The 27,607-nt window shown below is 44.7% G+C and overlaps 1 protein-coding gene across 2 annotated transcripts in view; it reads right to left on the bottom strand.

The window, feature by feature from the left end:
• The window catches only part of zip (myosin heavy chain 10), an 87,242-nt gene that overhangs the window by 28,391 nt on the left and 31,244 nt on the right, over positions 1 to 27,607 (bottom strand). The window contains exons 2-12 of one of the 2 annotated variants that reach the window (XM_084604062.1): positions 25,885 to 26,041; positions 20,333 to 20,360; positions 18,960 to 19,068; positions 13,887 to 13,913; positions 10,107 to 10,199; positions 9,449 to 9,512; positions 8,916 to 9,014; positions 6,933 to 7,076; positions 5,281 to 5,495; positions 3,881 to 4,369; positions 1,723 to 1,837 (exon numbers count right to left, since the gene is read on the bottom strand). In XM_084604062.1, the coding sequence (XP_084460188.1) occupies positions 1,723 to 1,837; positions 3,881 to 4,369; positions 5,281 to 5,495; positions 6,933 to 7,076; positions 8,916 to 9,014; positions 9,449 to 9,512; positions 10,107 to 10,199; positions 13,887 to 13,913; positions 18,960 to 19,068; positions 20,333 to 20,360; positions 25,885 to 26,041 (1,540 nt within the window). The remainder of the gene's footprint in view (positions 1 to 1,722; positions 1,838 to 3,880; positions 4,370 to 5,280; positions 5,496 to 6,932; positions 7,077 to 8,915; positions 9,015 to 9,448; positions 9,513 to 10,106; positions 10,200 to 13,886; positions 13,914 to 18,959; positions 19,069 to 20,332; positions 20,361 to 25,884; positions 26,042 to 27,607) is intronic. The other variant, XM_084604063.1, reaches the window with a different exon arrangement.

Below are 27,607 nucleotides of genomic sequence, written 5' to 3'. Positions count from 1 at the left end.
AATGCACTACGCTGACACTATACCGGCTTGTATTGTAGTGTGATCTTGACAAAATACTAATAACGTGAATATTTCCGTAATTGCAGAGAATAATCCTCGGTATATATGAGAGGATTATATCTCGCTACGCACAGCAACGCCAGAAGTGTGTTTTCAGATTTTCAGTATGGGAGGAGGAAAGGGGGGAGGGGGGGGGGGGTATATTTATTTAGAAGCACACTGCCAGCCTGGATCTCAGGCTTTAGGCAGGAGTAAGCATACAATGCATACATAGGACCGTAGCAAAAAAGATGAATAAATACATGGAGTGGTAGCTAATCAAAAAATCAAACCAGCGTTAGGCCAGCAATCAGTAAATTTGTTTGCAGAAAAATAATGTACAAAGAAATAGGTTGCAACAGAACTCGAATTTTTTTTTTATTTATCGTTTATACTCACTCAATCTGTGTCCTTTCTCGCATTTTAACGCAGAACAATCAAGCTCAAGTTCTGCTCAGCGTGGTACCCATGCTAGCGAAACTAGAATCCCGTTTTCACTCTTTGCGGGTGTCGTCAACGTGAAATTGCCTACTACGGCGTCGTGGTATAGAAGCCAATATTATGGAAACACCGAGATCCAAAATAAAGTTGCAGCAAAAAATAATTGTAAATAAGACAAGAAGTCTGGTGGGAGGAGGGTGGTGGAGGGGCTGAGCCTCCACATGGGAATAATAAGAGGGGAAGGTGGGGGGGGGCTACCCCCCTAATTCTGAGGTCCCTGGCTGCCCAGTGGGTTGATGAGTTTCGGCTCTGTAGCTTTGTCTGCGTAGCGACAAAGTTGTTCCCGAGTATGGAGAGCAATAGCCTACAATCGCTGAAGAAGTGTCAATCTGGCTAAGAGCTAAAACCAACTGATCTGTTTAGTCAGATACTTAAAATGAGGTAGAAATGAAATAGCATTGCAGGACTGCCAAAAAAAGCAGCAAATTCCACTAACAACTTCTTGTTGGCAGCTTACCACAACAAATCCCTCACTATAAATAAAGCCTGGTCTGAGCAGGAAACGCTCTTCGGGGTCAGATTGAGCATGTACCTTGCACTCAACCATACACTGATTACAAAACATGCCCAGTACAGTGGGGCCTGGATGTGCAAATGGCTGCATAAGAATCAGCAAAGGTTGGTTGCGGAGTCATGCAATGGTTCACAAGTGTGAGAGGCCACAAACTATGTTAGACTAAGGAGCCACGAGCCAAACGTACCAACGTGACATGCAAATTTTCACATACACTAACACGAAGCCTAGCCAGCGTTAGCACTACTGTCTACCTAGCTGTAAACAAAATGATAAAATATAAAACACGTCCTGAACAGTAGAGAGATTTAGGCTACCGTGATCTGCCACCACGTGTTCCACTACGAATGAGTTCCCTTAGACGCCGGTAGTTGGCACCACATGCTGGAAGTCTGCATATAGGCCTGCTGCGTCGGGATCAATCAGCGCATGCGTATCAGCCGCGCGCGATAGAGGGACATGGTGACGGATCGCTGATCACAGTATATTAAATCTCTTTCAACAAACAGCGTGAAAATAGCCAAACTTTGCCTTACACTCCACGCACAAGACTGGCATTCCCCTCCTCGAGAGATTTCAATACAAAGAAGCCAGTCCTAATACACAGAGAGGGCTACGGCACCCTTCCATCCCAACAAGCAGGTGTCAAGACAACAAATGTTACGCACCATCCTTCCAAATTTGCACAATGAAAGGGTCCTGCGCGCTCTGCAGAAGTGAGACCACGTTCTCGTTGAGCGGGTCCATGTTCTTCATCAGCCACTGGTTGGCCAGATAGTCCACCTGGAATGACAGCAACACATTTCCTCACTGTACAGCCTGCCCAGTCAGGAAAATGGCTGTCAAAGTAACTGCCTTTGTTTGACAGCACCCCGACAGCTGCCAACCAATTGGGAAGGGAGCAATTACTTCCAAGTCTCGTGCAGCAACCATAAGAATGACTCACAGTTGTCTTGGTCACAACGAGGTGGCCGACAAAACCAAGTGTGCAGTCACCGCATGCATGCAGCGGTAGATGGAAACTAAGAATACCAGAGACGTCAACTACAAAAAGGTACAACGGTCCTCTTGAAGAAGCAACTCTCACTGAGAATATGGAACCTTCGCACTAGAAAAAGCAAGAAATAAAATCTGCCATTCCCACAAACTGCGGCAACACCAAGGCCATTCGATTACACCGCCGTCCCCCTTTCAGACTGCAGTCATGGAGTCCCCTTCAGTGTTGATCTCAAGAATTTGAAATAAATCAGAAGACAATTTTTGAACTTAATCTTTAAGGGAATAAATGCGTCCTCTGACACTGGACAAACACCAAGCATAACAGCATAACAAGTAAGGGATATAAAATTGATTTCCATCGCAATCAAGAACTTGGCAATTTTCAGTGTCCCCTTGAAAGAAGAGCTACAGTTAAATCTCAACACAATGAAAACTAAGCATATTGGTTTCGACAAATTCGAGTCCATCGAATACCACATGTTTTTTGCTTCAATATAACTAAGTAAATTTTGCCGCAAGCTTCACTGCTGGCACGAAATAGGCCTGAGGAAAAATTGCAGTGCCAGCTTTAAGCAGGGTGCTCACCGGACAACATTATATGAAAATGGGCACTGCCTGTTTGCAAGACCTGGAGGACATGTAAAATCAAAATAAGATGATAGTGGAGCATGCTGCCTGCTTTTCCACGTGAGCTAGTAAACCCAGGCCAGTCTCGAAATCTTTCTCGAAATGGCCGCCAAGTGAGACACACCACCCAAGATCAAAAGGAACGCGCTGCAATTAATAGAGTCTACCTACTCCAAAAAAATTAGTGTCTCTTTGATGTCTCTTAAAAGGAGAATGGCGAAAGCCTACCCTTTCTCTCCTATCATTTGCCTCTCATCATTTTCCTCTAATCGAAGATCGTTGCAGTGCGACATATAATAATAATTGGTTCGCAGGAGAGGAAATGCGCAGTATCTGTCACACTTAATCCGGAAAGTGTGAATTTGGATGGTACGCCAGCGCTCCTGTCGCGTCGCATTCCTTGGCACGCGTTCAAGTGTGGGATTGCAGATGGCAGGAACTCTAGACAAGAATTAATCTCGCAGAATACGACAGATCTTGCGCACAGATCTCGTGCACGAATCTCCCGCAGAGGAATTTGTTAAGGCTTTCGCCTTAAAGAGCTTGGCAAAAGGGCCGGAAGAGTCGGCACGTTTGTCTGCCTGACAACGTCTTCTACTCAACGTGGCACACATGTGCACAAAGACTAATGTGCTCACGCTTGTGATGGGAAAGCAATCATGTGCAATGTGGGCCCAATATAAGGTTGATGTTAGAAATGGTTTTTCAGTGTCAGTAACCAGAATAAAAGAGGGCTGCGCAAGATACGGCACTCTCCCTTCACATCTGGCACACTTATCAGGGCTAGCCGCCTTCTCCCTATACGAAATCCGCCATCTTGAGTGTGGATATTTCAGTTATGCAAAATAAGCTGTGAAGTTTTTGCTATGAAATTTGTACAACCCGCAAACCTAAAAAAATATATTTTAAATGAAAGCATGCACAGTGGATAAGTACACATTGCACACATCAATGCAACCCTTTGCAGTCCTTGGACAATTCACCCTATGAGTGCCTGACACTGCAGTTTCTGGACAATCAACACAAGCTTTCACTTGACGGAGGAAACCGAAAGGTGCCACACCCTATTTTGCAAGGAACAATAACTTGCAAGAATAGTTTCCCACAGACTGGGAGCAAACTCATAAAGGTGGAATTCTCTGCAGCACTACTTTCACTTCTAGAAATTCAGGGACACGCAACAACCACCACACCGCTCACCTTGCCCGCGTAGTGAAGGATGCTGAAGTCTGCCGTGCCACGGAAGTCCGTCTTGATGAACTTGGGGTGCTGGTTGTGCGAGGTGACCAGCTTCTCGGTAAAGGTCTTGTCCGTTGCCTTGGGGAACATGCACTCCTCGTCGAGCAGGGCCAGGATGCCCATGGGCTTCTCGATGAGGTCGATGGTCGGCTGCAGGTCGAGGCCAAAGTCGATGAACTTCCACTCAATCCCTTCACGCCGGTACTCTTCCTGCTCCAGCACAAACATGGTGTGGTTGAAGAGCTGCTGCAGCTTCTCGTTGGTGTAGTTGATGCACAGTTGCTCAAAGGAATTGAGCTCGAAGATCTCGAAACCGGCAATGTCGAGAATGCCGATGAAAGATGCCCCCTGGCGCTTGGTGCGGTCCAGTGATCGGTTGATGCGGTTGACGAGCCAGCGGAACATGCGCTCGTAGCACGCCTTGGCAATGGCCTCAACAGCGAATTCAACCTGCGAGAAATCGGAGAGAGGTACAGGTACACAATGAATAAGAGATTCACTGTAGATAAATGATTACTTCACTTAGGAGAAAAATACAAGGCCAGAGACCATACCCTAGCATGAAAGATTTGCGTCAACTTAGAAATTATATACCAAAAGCTTCTTACTAGTAGCAAAGTACGGTTCACTGTAGCATTATTTTCTTTGCCTCCTCAACTGCACGAACGTTCTAAGGGATTTTGTTTTCATGGTGCCAGTACTGCATATACATAACACACGAAAGCCAACACCTAATCAGCACAAAACCGAAGGTTACCTCCCCTCCAAGTTTGAAACATGCCCTTTTGTTACTTTTTTAGTATTTAACTCTGGGTAAACACTCTCTGCAAATGCTTTTGAAAGCCCATAAGGAAATAACCATCAATGTGATTCTTGAACATAAACCAAGATTACGTACCAGACAGTCATGTATGCAACACTGCAGACACACTTCCTCAAAAGAAAGCAGGTAAAAAGTACCAGATGATACAGGGACTCCATGCCACCACACAACGCCAATATATATAAAAAAAGTGCGAGCTACCCAAATGAACTGTCTCCAGTGCACTGCAGATAAGCCCATCCCTATAATTAGTGTAGATTCCTTTTCTCTATACAATTAGTAAGCACAAACTCATCACAAAGTTGTGCAGTATTCACAATACCTGCACAACCGGCTGCCCATGTTTCAATGAAGATGAAATGACCAAGAGTGCAGTGACGTGCCACCCCTATGCGGCAGGTGCACCAACGGCCCGAAAATTAATACAGGCTCCAAAGAACAACATGGAGAAAAAAAGTAGGAATCTATGGCATGCCCCTGCTGTGTCACTAAGTATGTAGGGAGAGCTTGCAGACCCCACAGAGAGAGCGCGACTCACCTGCTCCTTGGTCTGGGCCTTGGTGACGTGGTCGCGGCCCACCTTGAGCCTAGGCCGCAGGAAGGCCTTGGTCATCTCGGTCACGTTGAGGCCGAGCAGGTGGCTCACCTTCTGTGCCACCGTGTTGTCAGGAAGGGTGGCCTGGTCCGAGTTGCGCTCCTGCCGGAACTCCATGTTGCCAAAGAGCAGCACCGCAGACACCACCCGGAAGATGCCTGCCACGCAGCGAGGTTACAGTGCGTTGAATGAACAGTAACTGCCATTACGATTAGTACTCATCAGCATTCACTTTTTCTATGCACAATTATACTTCCTGGAGTGAATTTCCCCACGACACAGTTGTGGCTAAGACACGCTCCTAATTAACAGCAGTGTTAAAGGCTGCACTTGTTAAGTCCCGATATCGCTGGTCTGTACGTTGACTTTCGTATAACACATTCTTCAACCTTACCGTGTTTTAGAGTTTGTATACTTTGTGCGTACTGTGACTTTACTATCCTTATTTTTTTCTCATCAAGCACTCATTTACTGACGCTGTGTACACGCTGTTCCCTTGTTAGTTACCAGAATGCTCGAGTTATTTTATGGCTCCTACTAGTATGTACACTTTTTCCTCAACAAAAAACTATTAAAAGTACACTGTTACATCCCACTCCCCCAACTGTAATGCCTCTGTGGGCAAACGTAGGTTTTTAGTCATACAGTGAAAAAACCATGCATAACATTACAATCATTGTTTTTCTGTGTAAAGACGTGTCTGAATGACGGGCTTGAAAAAAGCAGGCAAGAATATAGTACTGTGTGTGTGTGTGTGTGTGTGTGTGTGTGTGTGTGTGTGTGTGTGTGTGTGTGTGTGTGTGTGTGTGTGTGTGTGTGTGTGTGTGTGTGTGTGTGTGTGTGTGTGTGTGTGTGTGTGTGTGTGTGTGTGTGTGTGTGTGTGTGTGTGTGTGTGTGTGTGTGTGTGTGTGTGTGTGTGTGTGTGTGTGTGTGTGTGTGTGTGTGTGTGTGTGTGTGTGTGTGTGTGTGTGTGTGTGTGTGTGTGTGTGTGTGTGTGTGTGTGTGTGTGTGTGTGTGTGTGTGTGTGTGTGTGTGTGTGTGTGTGTGTGTGTGTGTGTGTGTGTGTGTGTGTGTGTGTGTGTGTGTGTGTGTGTGTGTGTGTGTGTGTGTGTGTGTGTGTGTGTGTGTGTGTGTGTGTGTGTGTGTGTGTGTGTGTGTGTGTGTGTGTGTGTGTGTGTGTGTGTGTGTGTGTGTGTGTGTGTGTGTGTGTGTGTGTGTGTGTGTGTGTGTGCGCGCGCGCGCGCGCGCGCGCGCGCGCGCGCGCAGGGGGGGCATCCTACAAATACATAAACAAAACAAATTACACATCTTTACCTGCTCACACATGGCTTCAACGAGAATTTATCACAATATTTTGCACATGCCATCAATAAGAATTTATCCCTACCGTTTACACATGGCCTCGAAAAGAATTTGTGAACGTGCATGCACACACACAAAAAAAAAAAAGGAAAGAAAGAAACCAAGGGAAAGCAAAGACAGGTAAAATATGATACAGACAACTCTGCTTCGGACATAGCCTACCGCAAGAGCCGGAGGTTCCCCTCAAAAAGCCACCTACAAAAGGTCACCACACGCGGCCCAACAGCACTCACAGTTGAGGTCCTCCTGGTTCAGCCCCATGATGGACATGGCCTTGACCGTGTTGCGGAACTCCTGGGCATCGTCCACCCCCGGTACGGGCACGTGACCGTGGGTCAGAAATGTGTAATTCTTCACGTCCTCCAGCAGGTACTCCTCTGTGGGCACCAATGCACCAGATCAGCATGGGAAAAATCCCTTTATACTAAAATCAAGCAACTCCCTTTCGCCCAGCACAAAGCCTGCCTGTAAAACAACAACCTCAGGTCAGAGGTAAAACAGGGCAGATGACAGCATGACTATGATCATGATAAAAATGTCTGCTGTAATGTACCGTATACTGTACTGTATTGTACTGTACGATGTCTCCTGTGCAAGGCTGGTCCCAGAGAACCTGATCAATTGCCATCACACAGCTGCCTGCGCTACAAGCCTGGCTGTTAGTGAAAAACCTTTGCGCTTATAAGTGGAACGGGTGACCAGAGGATGCCAGCACACGCTTCCAAATGGAAGAAAACTGATCTAAGCAACCCGAAAGGACAGGGATGAAGGTAGAGGATACACATACACACATAGAACTGCTCAGTGCTTTGTGTATGTGTGTGTCCTCTATCTTCGTCCTCGTCCTTCGCGCTGTTTAAACCCGTCATGAGCCACCAACTAGAACAACTCAACGTTTGGAAGAAAAATAATTGGAAGGACATGAACAAGTGTCTCAGCTATACAAGCCTTGCAAGAAGTGAAGTATTCCGAAGATGCATATGAAGGCGGAAAGTGTCGCCAAAGCATCCTGTGTGTTTAATAGTGATAGGATCTAAAACTGGTTACTGCGCTAGCTAGGGCAGTACACTTCTTGGGACTCGTCAGAAGCAGGGTGACGCCAGAGGTTATGTCACACTGAGGGACAAGCATCACTGCCTGCCACAAGTAGGGCAGGTCAAGCCAAGTAGTGATTATTCTGGCTGTTCGGACACAAGTAGGGAGGACAGCTGCTTTTTGCATTCCTGAGAGGGGACAAAACCACCAGCGCATGCATAATACTATTGTTACACGGGCGTTTTCAACGGCAGTTCAGTTGGCGGTCAGTTGAGCTGAACGGTAGTTAGCAATGTTACATGGCAGCTACCAGTTGCAGTCGAAATCTCAACTGTAGCACAGCTCAACTGAGGTCGGCGGTCAAAGCTGAACCAGAGTTGGCTGTCAGCGAACGCCCTACATCGGTCAGTCGGCAGCATTGCCAACCGCTATGCCTTCTCAAATCACAAGAAAGGTTGTTGCCCTAGCAAGTCCCAGCTTGCAACTGTAACTACTTAAACAGGTGTCAGAATGCAAGCGCATGAAGCAGCACCAATTCAGTTACGGTGTACTTGAAAGAGAAAACATGCACGAAATAAGCAATTGAATAACATAAAGCGCACAAATATTGTATAACGTTTTACATAACGAAAAAGAAACCACTTTTTTAGTCAAAATCGCTTGCACGTGGCAGGATCACGTGATTTTGACACACAACTGCGAGATGTTTCGTGTAGTAGCAGTCAACTGCAGTTCTGTTCAATTTCAGTTGAAAAGCTGAATTGCCATTTAACTGAACGGCAGCTGAAACTGCCCGTGTAACAGAAAAAAGAGAATGCATCGGCAAAATTATAAACTCTTCCTAACAACCACCTATGTTAAGGAACATCCAGAAGAGGCAACACGTACCAATCAATACATCTTCCCAACTTCTCAGTTCGCACACCGCTCGGGGAACAAAATACGATACAGGCGTCACAGACTGCATGGACAGAGTCAGTGATCCCGACAGCATTGTTCGAGAGTTATGAAGCCGAGCTAATGCAGCTTTCTAAAATGACTCAAGTTGGTAACTGAAACCTGAAGCAAACCTGCCAAGTACGAACTTAAAGCTGACAACTTTGCAGATGAGCCCACTGCAATTGGCAGCAAGCAGTGCGACAGCAATCGGATAGCAGCAAACAAGGATCAACATAACTCACTTCTCTGTTCGGGCGTGGCTCCATGCAGGAGCTGATAGAAGACATGGAAGCACCGTTCGTCGCGTGCTTGCCGGATGGCACGTGACTTTTCCAGCAAGTCTAAACGTCACTTCAGTCAAGGTGGAAACTGCTAGCAAGAAAGCGGCGAGCACACTGCAGCCACAAAAAGCACTAAATGGACGACATGGGACAGGTTCCAGAATGGCAGGTAAAATGAACCACGACATACCGTGTCACGTGCATCTTTGCAAACAAACATTTCTTTTTTATAACAATCAGCAATTTATATAAAAACCTATTCAAAAATATTAGACGTTTTCCACGCACTTCGAAACACTGTAAATACCGTAGCACATGGCATCGCATCCGCATAAGCAAAAAAAAATGAGCTATGAACTACTACAGACATTGCAAACAACAGCTTTGCAAGACAAACTCTCCAGAAAAATCTGTTGCACACAACCAAGGGTACATAAGGAGCTCTTTGTGCACACGCTTTTAAACAAATTATCTTTTCACTGCAAAAAGGATACAAGTCTCAATGTTGGCACCAGCAATGAACCCAGATGCATCAAAGTTTATCCTGATAAACTTGCCCTGCAGAAGAAAACATTTACATGTCAATGAAGCAACAAACGATGCAGAAGCAAAAATGACACGAGGTGCACGCAAATGATCACAATGCGAAAGTAGTAGATACAGGCAACCAAAAGGACTCATCGTCAAAACTTCTGCTTTACACATCATCATCAGCCAGACTATACCCACTGCGGGGCAAAGGCCTCTCCCATATTCCTGCGATTAACCCGGTCCTGTGCTAGTTGCATCCATTTGACCCCTGCGAACTTCTTAATCTCATCCGCCCACTTAACTTTCTGCTGCCCCCTGCTACGCTTTCTTTCCCTTAGAATCCAATTTGTTACCCTAAGTGACCCTCAGTTGTCCTCTCTTCGCACTACACGTCCTGCCCATGCCCATTTCTTCTTGATTTCGACTAGAATGTCAGTAACTCGAGTTTCTTTGACCCACTCTGCATGCTTCCCATCTCTAAACGTTACACTAAACCCTTTTCGTTCCAAACCTCTCTCCTAGCCCACCATCAGCCAAGATTCTACCTAGGTCTCGCATGCAAGAAGCTTGCACAAAGAACCCAGTCAAGCAACAGGAACTGATGCAACAAAACCAACTTACAAATCTGGAGGAGTTGTCGTTCTTGACTGTCTTGGCATTGCCAAAGGCCTCGAGGATCGGGTTGGCCTGAAGCAGCTGCTGTTCGAGTTCGCCCTGCGAGTGTTCCACCCCACGCAAAGGCGTCACCAGACATCGCTGACTGGCGCGTGCACACGCCTGTCCACAAATTAACCGGCTGCCACAAAATCACAGCCACGAGCAGCGCTGACAGAACCAGCACAAGGACAGCAGCACAGACACATAAGTGAAGACTGCACAGATAAGACAAGCTGCGGGAAACCGAAAAAAAAAAAAAAAAAAAACAATTTCGCACTGTGTGCTGAAGCAATTGCCTGAACAAATGAAAATCTTTCATACATGCAATTTTCACGGCCACTTGGACACAAATCTTGTCCTCACGTACAGACAGGAAGAAGATGCAAATTAATCCAGCACAGATTACATGCCAACTTCAGGATAAAAAGGGAAAAAAGAATGCAACACCGAAAGATCAAAGACAAATAAAAAAATAGTCAAAAGATCAAAGACAGATGAAAAGACAAATAAAAGCTACATCAAGCTGCTAAAAAGCCACTAACGAGGCCATAAAGTGCGCAATGATTGCGGGCTGCCAGACTAAACAATAAACGAGAGAGCTAGAATAAAAAATTATGCTGAAAACTCCTACTGTGTCGGTGTAGCTAACCTAACAAGCCTACTGATGCAACTGCGACACTAACAGCCAACTGCAGAGCTAACAAGTTAAGTAATGCAGAGCAAGGCGAGCCGCGCGTCAGCCGCTTCCGTCCCAAGAACATACGCAGCAGGCCCCAAGCTCCCTGCAGACTGTTTATGCAGCCACGCAAATAGTTTGCAAACAGCACGCTGACGGCGACACGTACGTGCCCCCAAAGACTGGAAGCACTAAGTGCCCGCTCCTCCAAACAACCACACATCCCAACAGGACAAACACTGCCAACAGGATGCGTACCGCTCCCATAACAGCAGCCCTATAACAAACAACTTCTGAGCAAGCGTAAGTCAAGTACTACCAACCACTGCATCTGCCACTGCAATGTGCTGGATATTAGGCACGATGAGAGAAGCACGAAAAAGCTACAGCGCTCCTTTCACTCAACGCCACCTTAAACCACCAGAAATGCCCCACCAGCTGTAATGAGAGGAATAAAAAGAAAAAGAGAGGCGCTCCATAATGCTTCGGAATCAGCTTAGTTGTGCAACACAGCTAGCATATCCTGTTTCTTCATCTTGTCAGGGCAACAACGAAACCACCAACGAATTTTAAGATAGCAGTTGAATGCTTGCCGACTAACAACTTAAAAAAAGTTCAAGCAAAATGCTGTTCTCGCCGCTACCGATGCCTTTCATGGCCACAGCCAGAGCAGTAGCTCGACAGCACAATGACAACAGGCAACCATGCCGATACGCGGCAAACGAGGACACACCAAGTACGAGACTCGAACTGGAACATCAGCCACCACACCATGCGAATTCTTTCTCAAAGCTGTCCCTTCAGATCTAATACTGTTCCACTCCATTCAAAGGACAGAAAAAAGACAGCATCTGTCGGCGCAGACGCTCATTTATACCCACCGCCAGACAGTCCTCAGGTTTGCAAGGCGAAGGCAAAGAGAAAAACAGCGACAGTAAAAACCTCCAAAGCGGAAGCAATGCGCACAGCCAAGAAGGCAGCTGAAAAGACAAGGAGACGCTGCACCCATCACTTCGGAGCGCGTCCTGACCGCTCTGCTTCAGTTTCTGCACTCGTTTCGCACACGCAATACTGGCCAGCCTCCAGTACCAGAGGTATCTGAAACAGCGCGAAATGCTAACCGGTCGAAGCATAATCGGACGTACGCCCAGTACAGTAGCAGCCCCAGTAGTTAAATGATTGTCTCCACAATTGGCAGCACCAGCCAACATGGTTACCTAGCTTCCGATTAGCCAATAACACTACTACAACAACACTGTGATATGAGCAGCACTAATTTGTGCTTCCTGCAGTCGTTACTGCCAACGAGATGACAGCAGCCAATGGACATACCACTCCATACACCTTGACACTCCATGGACATAAAACATTCCCTATCCTAGTGCTTTTTGAGATGAATAAGCGCCTAGCATAATGCACCGAATGTCCACCGCCAGCTAATTATCAATTCTCAAGATTCTGCCCATTTTTCAGTTCCTTCATTGTAGGACAACCTGCACTACCCATATACTGTCCCGAGACTCTACTTGGCAACTTTTACAGTAGACATTAATACACAGTTCATACATTGGAGGAGATTTTTTCTTTTTTAGAATCATGCTTTCTGCTCTTATGTTAAATTCCACTAAACTAAAGAGCGATCCAGAGAGAGCATTTTGTCCTTAGACATTTGCAGGTACTGTGAAAAAAAAAAAAAAAAAGCAGGCAATGTCTGTGGCACTTTCAGGGCAGGACCTAAGGGCACCGGCTTCACACAACTGTCACGCATTCAGATATAGTGAACTTTTCTTTTTTTCATTCCCCAAAAGAAAACCTGCTAAAAACCCTACTTGCCAGAACAAAAACATTTACTCCCGGAAAGACCATCATCATCATCCTGATGACACGTTGTCTAGAGCAAAGGCCTCTCCATTTTCGCTCCAATTAACCTGGTCCTGTGCCAGCTGCATTTACTAGTCCTCTGCAAATTTCCTAACATCATCCTCCTATCCAATTTTCTGCCGCCCCCTGCTACGCTTTCCTTCCCTTGGAATTCAAGTTGAAACCCTTAGTGACCATTGGCTATCCTCCCTTTATGTTACATGCCCTGCCCATGCCAATTTTCTCCTTTTGATTTTTGACTAGAAAGTCACAAACTTGTGTTTGTTTTCTTACCCATTAACAATGCTTCCCGTCTTTTAATGTTACAGCTACAATTTTCCGTTCCATACCTCTCAGCGCAGTCCTCAATTTAGTAGAACAGTTTTCATTAACCTCCACGTTTCTGCCCCATAGGTAAGAATGGATCAGATAAAGTGGATATATACTTTCCTCTTGAGGAATACTGATATGCTGCTAGTCATAAACAGGTAATATCTGCTGAATTCACTTCAGCCCAATTTGGTTCATACAGTGATTTCCTTTTCATCATCTGGAACTGCAGCTATTACCTACCTTAGATAGATGAATTCTCTTACAACTTCCAGCTTCTTGCTACCTGTCAAACTGCAGTTTCTTTTCGAGGCTGTTGAACATTGATTCAGCCTTCAGCATATCAATTTTTTGGCCTACCATTCTGCTTTGCCCATCTAAGTCATCAATCATTCTTTGCAATTCATCCCCTGAGGATAGAGTCCCTGAGAAGACCGCAATCTCTGCTTGGGTATAGGAAATCTCCACCCTTCTTATCTTCACAAGTAAAGACCCTAACTTCAAGGAGTGAAAATTTCAAACCGAACTCGATGCATTCCCCGATAAATATTTTTGTATCCAATGATGAGGCAAAGCACCAAGTTCTCGAAACTCTCCACTAGATTTGCATTTTAAATTGCTTCACTTCAGAGGGCAGTTTTAGCAATGACAGAACAACACTGATCATATGGCATGCAAAAGAAAGCATTGCACGGAAAATTACCAAGTGGCTAGCAAAGCACACATATTGCCTCCACTACTATACACTTAGAGAGAGGGCAGAAACTCTCAACTCTTCCCCTCACACTTTGACACCACCATTGCTTAGGGCACACACAAGCAGCAAAGTACAAATGATCACACAAGAATCAAAAGGCGCCATCGACCGCGCAACTTACCATGTTGAATACCGGTGGTTGGTAGTTCTGCAGAAAAGACGAGCAAGGGAGATGCGGTTAGCAAAGGCAGCAAAGAGATGGAAGATGAGGTGAAGGGGAAGGGCGGGTAGGGAAGAAGGGGAGGTTTCGGCATGGAGGCAAGTTGGGAGATGGGATGAAGGAGGAGGGGTGGAGGGGGGGGGGGGGGGGCAAACAGAGGTTAAATCCCCACAGAGCACGCACACCACCAATGCCACAAGAGAGTACCACAACTCCGCATACGCACAGCTCATGCGCAGCATTCCGCTACCACTGTTGTTGCAACCACTGCTACCACTAGTAATGTGCACAGGAGGATCGTTTGTTTTTGGTGAGCTGGCAACAATATATACAGAGGAGCAATGCACTAGAAAACATTTAAAAGAGAGTGACAAGGCTGGGACTTCCAGGGAGCTTATTTTGTTTGCAATAAACCTGGGCCTCCAGTTTCACTCTAGATCTATACTATCTTCAATGAACAGCAGTATGCTTATCAAATTCTTGACCTATTTGCCATATTGTGTTTGTTTCTAAAACATTATGAATTCTATTCTTTCTTCACGCTTGCCCCCCCCCCCCCCCTCCTTTCCCCTCTATAATTTACAAGTATCTCTTTAGTTAATCTGGGGTTACTGCAAACAATTATTCTACACAACACTCATAGAGATGAGCTTTAACCATCTGGCTTCATGGTTAGGTTGAAAGTGACAAAAATGTTGCAAGACTCGTATCGTGAGCAAGTGGGTACTGACCAGTCTATGAGGGATCTCACAAGTATATAACTTATGAGGAAACAAATTAGTCTTAAGTGGTGATGGCCATGCCGAGCATACCGGGCTGAACGCCTCAGAACAGGCGATGCAGAATGTGCACAAACACAGCTGGCTTCTGAAACTAAAAGTAAGCCTCCTCACTGGCATCTCAGCGCACCAGACCCATTTCAAGGATGCCACAACCAAAACCACAGCCATTTGCAGACCAAGGTCATGCCAGAGACAAACAACCAGGTCAGCACAGTCCCAATCCAGCCAACGCCAAACAATGTTCAGCCCAGACAACTGTGCAATTGCTGCCAACATGCATAGGCTACCACTAATGTTGCACACAGATGCAAAACGACACATGTAATGCACCGTTTCAAGAACTAAATTATCTGCATTCTTTGAGAGCACAGTGCTCTAGAAAAAGATAACCCAACTGAATCAAAATAATTTCCCACTGATTATGCAGACAGGAAAAGAAGAGAAAAAAAACTTAAGGCAAGTAGAAAAGATGCACAAATATGCTTTACACACAACCAGAACTTGTGCACGTGTTGGTGTCCTGTCAACTCCGAGCCTCAACTGTGTGAAAGTTCATGTAATGAACGTAAGCCTAAAACATGGAAATGCTTCGTTCCTCTTAACACGCACAAGGCTTTTTGTTTGTTTGTTTTTTTTTCAACCCTTAATAGCATTAACTTGTTCTTCCAAGCTTGACACACCCAGGAAAAACAGGGAAGAAGGCTGTCTGTCACACAAAATATAGTAACTGACATCAGTTTCCACAAGACACTTCACAACTTACATTCACCAGGAGCACTTGCAGCAGAGCTACAGCAAACCCCCTAAAGAACCGAACTGCAAAACATACATTGCTTGCAAAAAAAAAAAAAACTAAAAAGGTATACGGAGACAGATGCTAACCCTTAGGCCTCACTTACAGAAGCCATCTACGTAAAGAAAAGAAGCGAGGGAGGAACGAAGTCCAACTAAATCACGAAATGCTTCTGCTTACGGAGCTGACGTCCACGTGCTGAATCAACCCTCTTAAACGTGCAATAAAAGCTACAACCCACTGTTAACTATCCAGCTCATCAAATAACCAAATCGAAATAAATTTCTACACTGAAAATCTGAGCCTGCCAGTGATAATGATTTATATTCTCAGCGTCAATGTGGATGGAGGGATGGAGGAGCGGATGGAATATAGGAGAGCCCCCTTTGAAACGGGGTGGTAGCAGATGCTATCATGCTCGTTTTTTTCTCCTATATCTTAATTATTGTTTTAGATCAGTTACCTATACCATCATTCTATTTACTGAATTTTTGTTTCTACATTACTGAAATTATGTTACTTTTCTGCTTTTAAGCCACCAACCTTCAAATCGTTTTTTGCTAGCTTCCACCGCAGGTTCATTCATCCGGCCACTGGTATCTCTAAACCCCAGAGCTTCAGGAAGAGTGACTGTGCCTGCATCGACTTCAGGATGGATACCATTACATTCAAGTATTATATGGTTGTTTCTGTGGATTTACTACACACTGCCCATGTGTCATCTTCATGGTGAAATTCCTTTTTGTAGCTGCATGTTCTAAGGCACCCTGATCTAGCTTCAAAAAAGTAGGGCACTGCCTCTTGAGTTATCCAACAAAGCTTCCTTCCTGATTTGCCTTTTCCACTTTGGGGTATAGTTCCACACTCTGTTTCTTTTCCATCGAATTTATCAAATTTTTACGTTCTGTGTTTTTCACCTGTTGCTTAACGCTCTTTATTTCTTCGTCCTTGTGACCAGCATAGTTTCTGGTTAGTTTCCTAGTTCTTTTCCTCTACTGTGAGTCAACGTTTTTTAGATATAGGTATTTAAATATTTTGGCTGACCACCTGTTACTATCCAATTTCCTCAGGTGTTCCTCATAATATTGTAGTGTGGCAGCGCCATCTGTGGTGTCAAACTAGAAACAAGAAACAACCAGCCTAGATCTGACTGGGGAGATAAGTTCAACAGAGGCAGCAGTATGCAACAACTGAGGGGCTGAGTCTACGGTCTTTGGAAAGAGCAAGGACTCATCTGATGGACAACCAGTACAACGCCAATATGATCAAAACGTGCCACATGCAGCAAATTGACTGCTGGCGATCTCGTTTACGTATAAATGCCTACGTCGAAGTGAGGCCACAAGTCAAAATTTCAGCACCCTTACCTTGGCCTTCCCACGTCGCGAGGCAAACCAAAGAAAACGACTGGGAAGTAGAAAATCCCCAAGGATGTCACAACATTGCTAACATTAACCTCCCCGTCCTTAAGCTTGCTGTGGTCTGTCGAAGTCAGCATTGTGGTGCTGGCTGTCCACCAGGCCAGCGATCACTTTTTCTTAAGACAGCAGACAAGCTCACTAATCATTTACGGACTTTCCGTTCAGTTCAGTTTGGACCTTTCATCATTCAGTTTGGACGTTCCCCCAGTCGGACCTAGTCTGGTTGTTTCCCGTTAAATTCTACCTTCCTCATCCTATTCCTGCATAGCACAACACCCCCCGTTGTGAGTAAGGGAGCCCTCTCATATTCCCCACAGTAGTGTGAGGTGTAGCCATGGACAAACACCCCGAAAAAATTATATATATGTGTGTGCCACCTGCTCTTGGAACTGAATACAATCAGGTAAACCCTTCCCTTTGCTCTAAGCACAGAGCCAAACAAAGAGGCGGGCATGCGACACAGAAAGTGGGTGCAGGACTTGTGCAAAAAGAAAAAATAATAATGAAATAAAAAGGTCCAGATGCACCACCAGCATGCGCCAGGCACACCCATGAGCGTGCAGCCACGCCACCTCGGAATAACACCATCAGCCAACACCAGCCATCACCAGCCGGGCCACGGGAACTTACGTGAGGCACGGTGCCGGGCTCCTTGACAGCGTGTGAACACACGATTGCAAAAACTGTAGTCAAGGCACTCTCAAGGCTATGCAACACACCTCTCGCACAGCTCTCACAAAGCTATGAGTAGCAAAAATGGAACTGGCGCAAAAGGCGAGGATGCAAGCAAAAGAACCAGCACGACGAGTGCTAACGATCAACAAGTACTTAACGGAACACATAAATGCTACAAGAAGGGGCATAAGTCTCCAGGACACGTGAATGACAGAGAAGGCCCATAGCTCCCTTATTTACTGGTGGTTCAAGACCGCAACCGTGGAGGGGAAATGACTCGCAAAGCCACAAAGTGCGACAGTGAAGGAAGTGAATGAAAAACGCAATTTTTCAGTGATCACCTGAACGCATAAGAACTCTGCACATCTTGAAGGTTTGGTCTGGTTTATGGGTTTTAACACCTCAAAGTTTAACACCTCAATGAGACATGTCGAAGTTGAGGGCTCCGGAAATTTCGACCACTTGGGGTTCTTTAACGTGCACCGACATCACACAGCCCACAAGCGCCTTGCTTTTCGCCTCCACCGAAAAGCAGCCACCCCGACCGGGAGTCGATCCCACATCCTTGGGCACGGTAGTCGAGCGTTCTAACCACTGCGGCACTGTGGCAGAGCTCACAGCCTGAAGAAAGCTTGTCCCTAGTAGCCCAACTACTAACTCCAATATGAAAGAGAACCCACTAGTCGGCATTCAGCAAGAAATGAAAGGCACCGTTTTTCTTTTTTTCCCCTTTGATGCGGACGAAATCATTTTCCAACTCCAGCACGGAAGTATAACTGCAGAATTCGTTATCGTGCACAACTGGAGCTTCCCATGTACAGCGAAGTGATCTCGGCACCTGCACGTTTCCAGTAAAGATTGGTCGAAAGTTAGAGATTTCCCTCAGTTTCTTTGCCTGCGTCCTCGTCTCTCCGAGCCAATTCCATTTCTACCACGTCACACCGGCAGGATAAATTCCTGCACTCCTTAAAGCAAGTTTGCTTGCCCATCAACTGGCTAAGCAGTGTTAACAGCATCAAAATGAATTTAAATTTATGGATTTCATTCTGAAATTACCTGGAACTGCAAAAGAGCTTTTTTCACCTCCTCTGATGGGAAGTTTACCAGATATCATCCAGTGGTCTGCTGAAAAAGTCTTCAAAAGTTTGTTTCTCTTTTCTTCTGTATCTGCCAAGAAATCCCTTTAAACTCGCTCATAGGCTATGCTCCGCCCACTACCAAAGCCATACACCACAAATCCCACAAGAAACAAAAGAAAATGGGAAAAGGAGCTTTGAACAGTTTAGTATACTTGAATCTGCTTGACCAGAAGAAGTAGGGCCGAGATAGTTCGCAAGCAAGCACGCACACAACTCAGCCTCACCGAGTGAATAGCGGACGACGTCGACGACCGCGGCTTGGAAGACGCAACATAGGCCAGGTACTGAATGACTTTTTTCGTGTTCTCGGTCTTGCCGGCGCCGGATTCACCCCTGGAAACAGACGTGCCGAAGCGGAGTTATCAATGCCACTCATAAATGCTATGTTGACTGCACAGTCAACAAAAAGCTACTTGGGTCAACAGAACGATAATGCCAACAAATGGTACAAGAATACTGTCTGCCTTATTGATGCCAATCACTCCGACCTGTTTTCTTTCGTTTTTTGGTGAAAGAACCACTTGTTTTTCTTTTTGTTAATTAGTTTTACAATTGGCTAATACTAAAACGAGGAGCTTACATATAGGCCAGTGCAAAGCATTCACCAAAACATGCATATTACAAAATCTTTTCAAACAAACCAGGAATGGCATGTCTGTCCAGCTTAGGTGTTCAGAGTGCGTGTATGATAAGTATTTAAAGCAAGGGAAACGTGCTTTATATAGATGCAAAAAAAAACAAGTAGAACCAGCCATTAAACAACGAAATGAAAACCAAAAGGTACTACTGTACGCTCACTTCCAGTTTCTAAGCAGTAACAGTCGTGGGCAACAATTTCACAGAATTTACAGCCAAAATGTATGATTTGATTTGATTGATTTGTGGGGTTCAACGTCACAAAGCAGCTCGGGCTATGAGAGCACCGTAGTGAAGGACTCCGGAAATTTTTAGGAAAAAAGAGTCCAGGAAGAAAGTGTCTAACACACATTCCAAATTCCAAGCTCCAATATGCCAAGTATGCCTCAACTTCAGACTTTGACAAGCAGTCTCATCAAGAATCAACTAACTTATCTCCAACCTAACAAATTCAGATGGTCTAAAGTGCACCTCCCTAAAATTTGTCTTTCATTATTTCGGTTGGTCCTTGATTTCTGCTTTACATAAGCAGCAGAGGTTACCAGGTACGAAATGCAGAATAGAAAAGATCATCCCATTATTGTGTTAGCAAAAGGCTGCTAACCTTTAGAATTTTGCATCATGCAGATGGCATGCAGGTGCACGCGAAAAGCTCACAAAATAAAACTGCAACCCAGTCTGCTCTTCAAAGCTTCCCCACGATATCAGGCCTACGTAGTGCAGATGCCGACAAGATGCTTAGAAAGGGGAGAACCATTTTATCATTTCACCGCAACTGGATAATGGCACCAAGACACCAGAAGCAAGTCATTTAATCAAGAATACTTTGAGCTGTGCTCACACCTCACATAAGCATCTCTCATAGCCCGAGTCGGTTTGGGACGTTAAACCCTACAAACCAAACACCTCACACAAGACGTGCATGAAACAGAGGCATGAACAATGCAAACGGCCAACTCACGTGCACAGAATGGACTGGTCCTCCCGATCTGGAAGAGAAAGAAAGAAGAAAGTGCCTTTGTAAGGGGCTTTTTTCACTGAGCAATTTCAGACAGCAATTTCAGAGCCTTCAAAATTAACTCGAAGCAAAGCTGACAAATTACACATGAGCAACAGATCAAGTGGATACAATAACAACTTGAAACAGCTCTTTGAACGAAATGAAAAATTCTGTTTACAACAATTGCAAGGAGGACAATGCACGCACGGAGGCAGACTGGAAAATGAATGTGCATGTCCAATCGTGCCCACCCCTTTCTAAGCTCCGAATGCGTAAATTAACACAAGATGAACAGTACAACATTACCCCTGCAAGGGACAAGCACACACACAGACTCAGGAAGCTTATAACTAGCTTATCATTAAGTAAAGGAATGCCTCACTATTTAGAATGTAATGAAAAAAAAAAAAAAAAAAGAAAGAAAGCCCAGCAAAGCTGGAACTTTCATTTCTAAGCTTCAAATGGACTGAAAACTGAGTAATATGTGCACTACTTGCAATTATGTTGCCTGAACACACCAGGCATTCTCGTATTTATTCGCTCTGTAGACTCTTGGCAATGTAAGCATACAGGACTGCTCAAATACTAGTTCTCATCTGAACAAGTGAGCCTTTGAATCATTTCAACCGCTAAACTGCTACCCCCGAATCTAAGCATGAAAACAGCCATGAAACTTCAGCACCAAATTCATCAAATTTTATCCCGTTCACCGCATTTTATCAAAGTCAGAAGGCTACATTTCACCAGCCATGGAAACTTCTTTTAGTGAACCAACCTACTCCATTTCCTGCTAAAAATGCACAGTTGATACCAACCCCAAGTTCAAAGAGATAAAAAATAATCCAAGAACTGTTTAAACTTAAACTAGTAGAGGCAGTGTGCTATCCAAGAGTTACGTCAATCATGAAAGCAGCCATTTCCTCTTAGGGCACCATACTGACACCTCCTCCCTCGCTGTGAAGTCAGCTTTAATGCCAACACTTCCCAACCATGCAAAAATAAAAGAAAGAAGGCACAGCTGGCATTTCAAAAAAATATAGGCATTTGCATGCGGTACAATTTAACTTGTCACCTCAGTGCCTGTTCTCACAAAAACGCAGAGCCCCACTCGCAGCGAACAAATGACCAACATCCAACACACCTTACCACGTAAACCAGACACCACAAGCGAAACCAAAATACCATCGTCACCAATATATGCGCACTACAAACTGCACAAGCTTCATTGTTCCACCAAGGGGCCCCCACCTTACACATCACAAACCGCATGGAACCCTCTGCAAGGCAATAACAGGCCTTCTTTCAGCGTCATCCATAAACTGTAAGGTCATGCAGTGAATCAACACTGTGCCAGCATCTATGTTGCGCCGGGGAAACCAAAGTAGTAAACACAATGACAGTCTAACCCCCCACCCTTCCCACATGTAGCGGAGCACACTATACAAAATGCCCCGATGGCGCATTCCAGCAGCCAGCGATGCATGCATGTACGTGTGCTAATGGCACGCACGACTGCTGAACCAAAACGGCTGTCTCTCCAAATGTGCGCCAAAGCTGGGTGCCAAACAGCGGGTAACCTTGTGTGGGTAAACAGTGCAAGAGACGATGCAAAAGTTAGGCAGCACAGCTCACACATCAGTGATTGAACTAAACTAGACATCACAAGCATGTGCAGGACACCATGTGCAGCACACACTGCAAGCATGTAGATCACAAGCATGTACAGTACATATTCCCAGTACGCAGACACAAATCTGCGCCAGGTGCACCAATCTCAATGAAGCAAACTGTTATTGCCATTCTCCATTCTGATTCTGCCCACAAAAGAGCAGCGACAAATACTCCCTACAAAGAACGCCTGCAGGCGTGTGATTCAGTCCACTTTTCGAAAGCAGATAGTATGTTGTCTCTCGACTGCTGGTCTTTCACACCACATGCTTAGGTCTGCAGCAGAATCGATTCCCACTTTCAGAGAATATGAAATTTAATGGTGCAGGAAGAAAAGAATGGCATCAAATACGCCTGCATTAGAAACAAGAAACAGTGCCGTCCTAAAAGGAGAGCAACGTAAAGGTGTTGCTTGGCTCCAAAAAGCTGCCCAGAATATGTAGGAATATAAATTTCTCAAAAGCAGACCTGGTTGCATTTCTCAACGCAAAGAGTTTGCACCCCGTCGCAAAAAGTTATGCGGACCTTACAGGAAGATAAATCAATGTGAGAACTGAACAAACACGGTTATTAAGTTTCCACGGCGGTAAGAAGGTCCTGCCTTCCACTGCTAAAACTCTGATGCCAGTAATGTGCTTTAAATGTAAAGTGACAGGTCCCCTCCTTTCTCCCACCTTCATCTCACACGACTTGCTTGTGCGTGTTCAGCTTTCATTATGTGCCCTCCACTAATCTTCCATGGCTGTTTTCACAGAACACAATCACTACTGACGATAAAATGTAGTGATGCGACAAGTTTATACATTTCCTTTAATTTTTTTTTCTCCGAGAGCATTCATACCACACCTAATCTTAATAAACCTAATCTGAGGTTTCACTACTGCGTGTGACAGTTGGTCTTCCCTCTTGTGTCAGTTCTCAATTTTTTTTTTTTTTTCTGTGCTTGTGTGAATGAGGCCAAAAGTGAAAGAGGAACTTCCTTTTACTGCATACACACTTTACCAATGCCCGCATATTTCACTTCTTTCCAAAAAGGTATAAATGCTGTCTGTACTCCTCTTCATTCTTCCACATCTCTTCGTTTCATCACTCCTGCCGACTCTCCTCCTCTCTGTTGAATGACCACCCACCATCCCTCCTTGCCACTTCCATCTCCAAGGCTACAATGCCTGCTCTTCAGAGCTAAACACTGTCACCTGTCAGCATCATCGCAGAATGCCATAAATGAAAACTTACTTCCGCCTGCAGAATAAGCATTACCAAAGACAGTGGCTGTGTGGCCACAATAACGGTGGACACAGCCTCTGAGTGCACGCATATGTGGACCAAGAGGATAGCCACTAGTTCACCTACCAAAGTCCCTCTTTAAACCCAGAGAACGTCAATTTTTACACTTTTTCTTCCTCTCCTCATTCTTTTTTTTTTTTCGAGCAAAAATGTCATCCTGTGCAGCAGGCCCAGTACCTCAACCTCAAGCAGTCCTATCTTACTGCACAATTGCCATAACATCCTCTCCCTGATATGCGACAAGAGGGCTGCGCCCTTTTCGCACTTCCTTCCTCCGGGGCCCGCACACCTCGAGAAGTTAATCAAGATGCCACAAGCGCAGGAACAAGCGAGGCAAAAAAAGACAAGCCAATGTGTCCGGGAAACGAACTTCCTGACGACCCCTCTGCACACCTCCCCAGCGGAAACAGCTGTACAACAGCCCCTCCCCCCTCCAATTGCAGGATATGTAGTGCTGCACAAGCTTTCGCCTTCTGCCAGAGCAGGACATGTTGAAAGCAGAGTCAAGCCCCTCCTGTGTTCACAGGATCACATTACATTTTTGCTGCCCCACAAGATACATGTAACAAATACGACACAGCCCACACATCATGGTAGCTTCAGCGAGGAATCCTGTAAAACTCCCTGTACATCCAGAGCCCGAGCATGCAATCTGAGAGCAGTTCCAACGAGACCTTGTCGCAGCAGATTTCCGGTTGCTCCTTACGCTCATCGTCGACAAAATTTAATACATGCACACAAAACCCGTAGCCCAGTTTAAAATGTCCCCCGATGACTAACACCAAAAGCACACGGTACCAAAGCTATAGATTCCTGGATAGTGCAATGCAATACGATATTCCTTTCAAAATGACAAATTTTTTGGTTGCATGCTTCCTTCCTGGGAATGATGCACAAGTCATTAGTGTCATGTGAAATAAGCCTCTGCCACATGAATAATGTACAGCTGATTTTGTTCTCATGCTCTTTTGGCAGAAGGTTCAGTACCTGTATGGAGACTATGATGTCACAAGGTAGGTTCAGATGTCACAATGTAGGTTCAGGTCATGTAAGGAATAAACTGCAGCCCACACCCTGTATACATGGACTCGACAGCACCGGGTCAAGTCAGCGAGGTCACTATTACTTGACCCAGTTGGTGTCTACACGAACTCGCTTTCTAGCAAGTATCGCAGCGGCGCGTAGGTCGAGATTTGAAGTTATTGTGCAAGTTTCTTATTCGTATTTGATTCCGTTGCCTTTTACTATCGAGAGCTTTGATTATTATTTTTTATCGCTGCTGAGGGCTAAGAAGCATTCAACTTCGCCATTGCTCCTCACCGCTCTGGAGGCTTTTTGATCTCGGAGTTTCCCATATTTCGACTCCCTGACCTGACAGTGTCTACATGCTTGTAGACAAGTGGATCAAGCGAGTTAACGCGACCCGCTCCGCCGCCTATTTTACTTGACCTGACTGTGTATACATTAACCAGACAACTAGTTTCAACTCGACAGAGTTACTCGACCTGACTCTGTCGAGTTACGTATACAGGGAACCAGTCACTGCTCCATAACTTTATTGCAAGCTCTTACACTCACCTGCCTCGGGAGCCAGAGAGGCAACAAATGAAGCTACTATAACCTCATCGTTTTAAGTGGTAGCTTATACAGCTCATTTGGTAGAAAAACTGTCGACGGAGTAGTAGTAGCAGTAGTGGTAGTAGTAGTAGTAGTAGTAGTAGTAGTAGTAGTAGTAGTAGGCAGCACCACGTCTAAAATGATTGGGGCTGCGTAAAAAAATGTATCATAATAATTTCTGGTTCTAGTGACTGATGACCGTTTGGTTTGTGATAGGTGATGATGAGTTAATGAAATCATTGTATTTCTGTAATTGATGAATTAAAAATATGAAAAATAAATCGACGGGGTCCAAAGGTGTCAAATTATTGAGAATGAAATTAGCAAAATTTAGAGTGTGTAATTGATCAATCAACTGAAATAATTGAAAATGAAAAAATGCACTCAAAGGTGTCAAACTGCTCAGAATGGAAAGCCTATGCTTGTTTATGCTAAGTATCGGTGTATAAAAAAACAAGAAAAAGCTAAAAAGAATAAGTGGAAAATATCATCTATGTGTGTGGAACGCCATCACACTGCACCCCTAATAACAGAGCTTAGCTGTCCCCTTGATTTTTTGTAATCTTCTGTGACGTGAGCAACTCCTATGACAGCTGCCGGAACCGAAACCAACACAACACCAGCAACGAAACAAAAATCTTCTACCAGGTGCTCGAAAATTACATGCGACAATGTATCCAGATGTAAATTGTCACATGCAATAAATAGAGTCGCTGCGTAATGCAAGGCACTTCTGTCATTCCAATATTCTGGTTATGTTTACTTATGTCTTACACATCATAACAAAGAACATGTGGAACCAAAGTTTGACTGTGCCACTTTAACCTCAAACAGGATCATCATTTGTCCCAGTATAAACCAGCAATGTCTCAAAGAAACCTTACTAGATGTCACAACCATATGGTAGTCCATCACAAAGATAAGCTAGAGGGCGCACCCACCTTGCAGCATGCTGCGGTAGGACCCATCGGTGACGGCAAAAATATGAGGAGGCACTTCATGACGCTTCTTGCCCTTGAAAAGCTCTATCACCTTCTCAGTGTAGATGGGCAGCTTCTTGTATGGGTTGACTACGACGCAGAAGAGGCCAGAGTAAGTCTGCAATGGAGAGGGCAAAGGATAATAAGCGATGAAGCAAATCTTCAAAGGGAGCAGCTTTGAACACACCAAAAAGCTGATAAGTGGCAAATTTGAAATTTCTTAACCCTTTCTGTGTTGTGCTACGGAGTATCACCAACACTTGGAATCGCCAAGAAAAGAGGACATGAATGCTTTATTTCTTTCTTATCCCTACAGGACTGCTAAAGTCTGCTTTGCCGAGAAACAAGCGTTTAGCTCATTATCTTATGAGCCAAAATGAATTTTGCCTTCTTAAAAAGTGCCGAGAAAAAATTAGATAAGCAGCAGTTAGTGAGTTATACGCCCCTATCAAGAAAGTCATCCACAGGATGCAAAACACATGCTTCCAACAAACATTATTTTGCCAAATCTGAAGAATAACAAAACAAATTGCTTAAACTTGAAACACAAGCAGATAACATAAAGAAACAATGACCACACACAACTTAATCAAGGAAAAATAAAAGTTGCAGCCGGGCAGAAGAGACATGTCCCGGAAGATAGACAATTATGCTCGTCAAACGTAATCTTTTGGGTGACACGTTAATGAAGAGTTTTTGTTTCCAACCACATGGTCAACTTACACAAAATATTTGAAATTCCCCTGTCACTGCCTCTGCCCATCAGCCTGCACTAAGCTAAACATTGTTTTTAAGCCATCAAGTTTTGAGATTCACAAGCAGTACAATTTGCAGTCCACATGTTGTCTACATGCTATGAAGTATGTGGAAAAAAAAACGTCGACCGACCATATGGCATGAAGTAATTGGAGACACAACGAGAGCAGGAAGTAGAAGAAAAAATGCAACCAAGACCAAGAAAAAAGAAAGAAATGAAAGATGATTGCCAAAACAACTCTGACTAAGCCCTCCTTCACACATGTGCCATTCCTGTTCTCAACGAAATGTACATTATGTTTTTAGATTTCAAATGTGATGACACAATGTCATGGATTTGGTCTCCTGACAACCTGAGCAGCTCCTACGACAACCTCAAAAGGTATTCGTGCAACTGGTGCAGTGTATCCAAGCGGAGTTCAACCTCCCACAGCTGCATACAACCAATAAAGGATGCCGTACTGGAGGACTACAGATAAATTATGACCACCTGGGCTTATAAATAAAGCTCCCTGACATTGCATGGCACACACTTATTTACACTTTAATTAAACCTTTAGTTGCAGGCTTTCTTCTTTTGAATGGTCCATTTAGCATTATTACACAAAGACCACCATGTGGAGTTCACCTGCACCTGTTAAACAATGTACAACTGAATGGTTGCCTCGAATTGTTACGGCTTCAACAGCCAAATGGAGTCCGTGAATAAGTACAGTCCCATGAGGCAGAAAAAAAAAAAAAACTGCCATTTAGTCCCTGCTTTGTCATTTTGATTTCACTACTGTTATGCTTAGGCTGCTGCAATTAAGAGACAGGATGACTATGTACCAAGAAGTGGTCAAAATACTGTCATGTCCGAGTACGTTGGGAGCTCGTAACTTAACGTAACGGCCGCAATTCCACTGCTTAAACGAAAACTGAAAGAGCT

Source organism: Amblyomma maculatum, chromosome 5, assembly GCF_055883805.1.
Source record: "Amblyomma maculatum isolate TAMU_Amacu chromosome 5, ASM5588380v1, whole genome shotgun sequence".
Classification (NCBI taxonomy): domain Eukaryota; kingdom Metazoa; phylum Arthropoda; class Arachnida; order Ixodida; family Ixodidae; genus Amblyomma; species Amblyomma maculatum.
The sequence above is the reverse complement of the archived record's forward strand: the minus strand, read 5'-3'. Positions and strand labels throughout refer to the sequence as shown.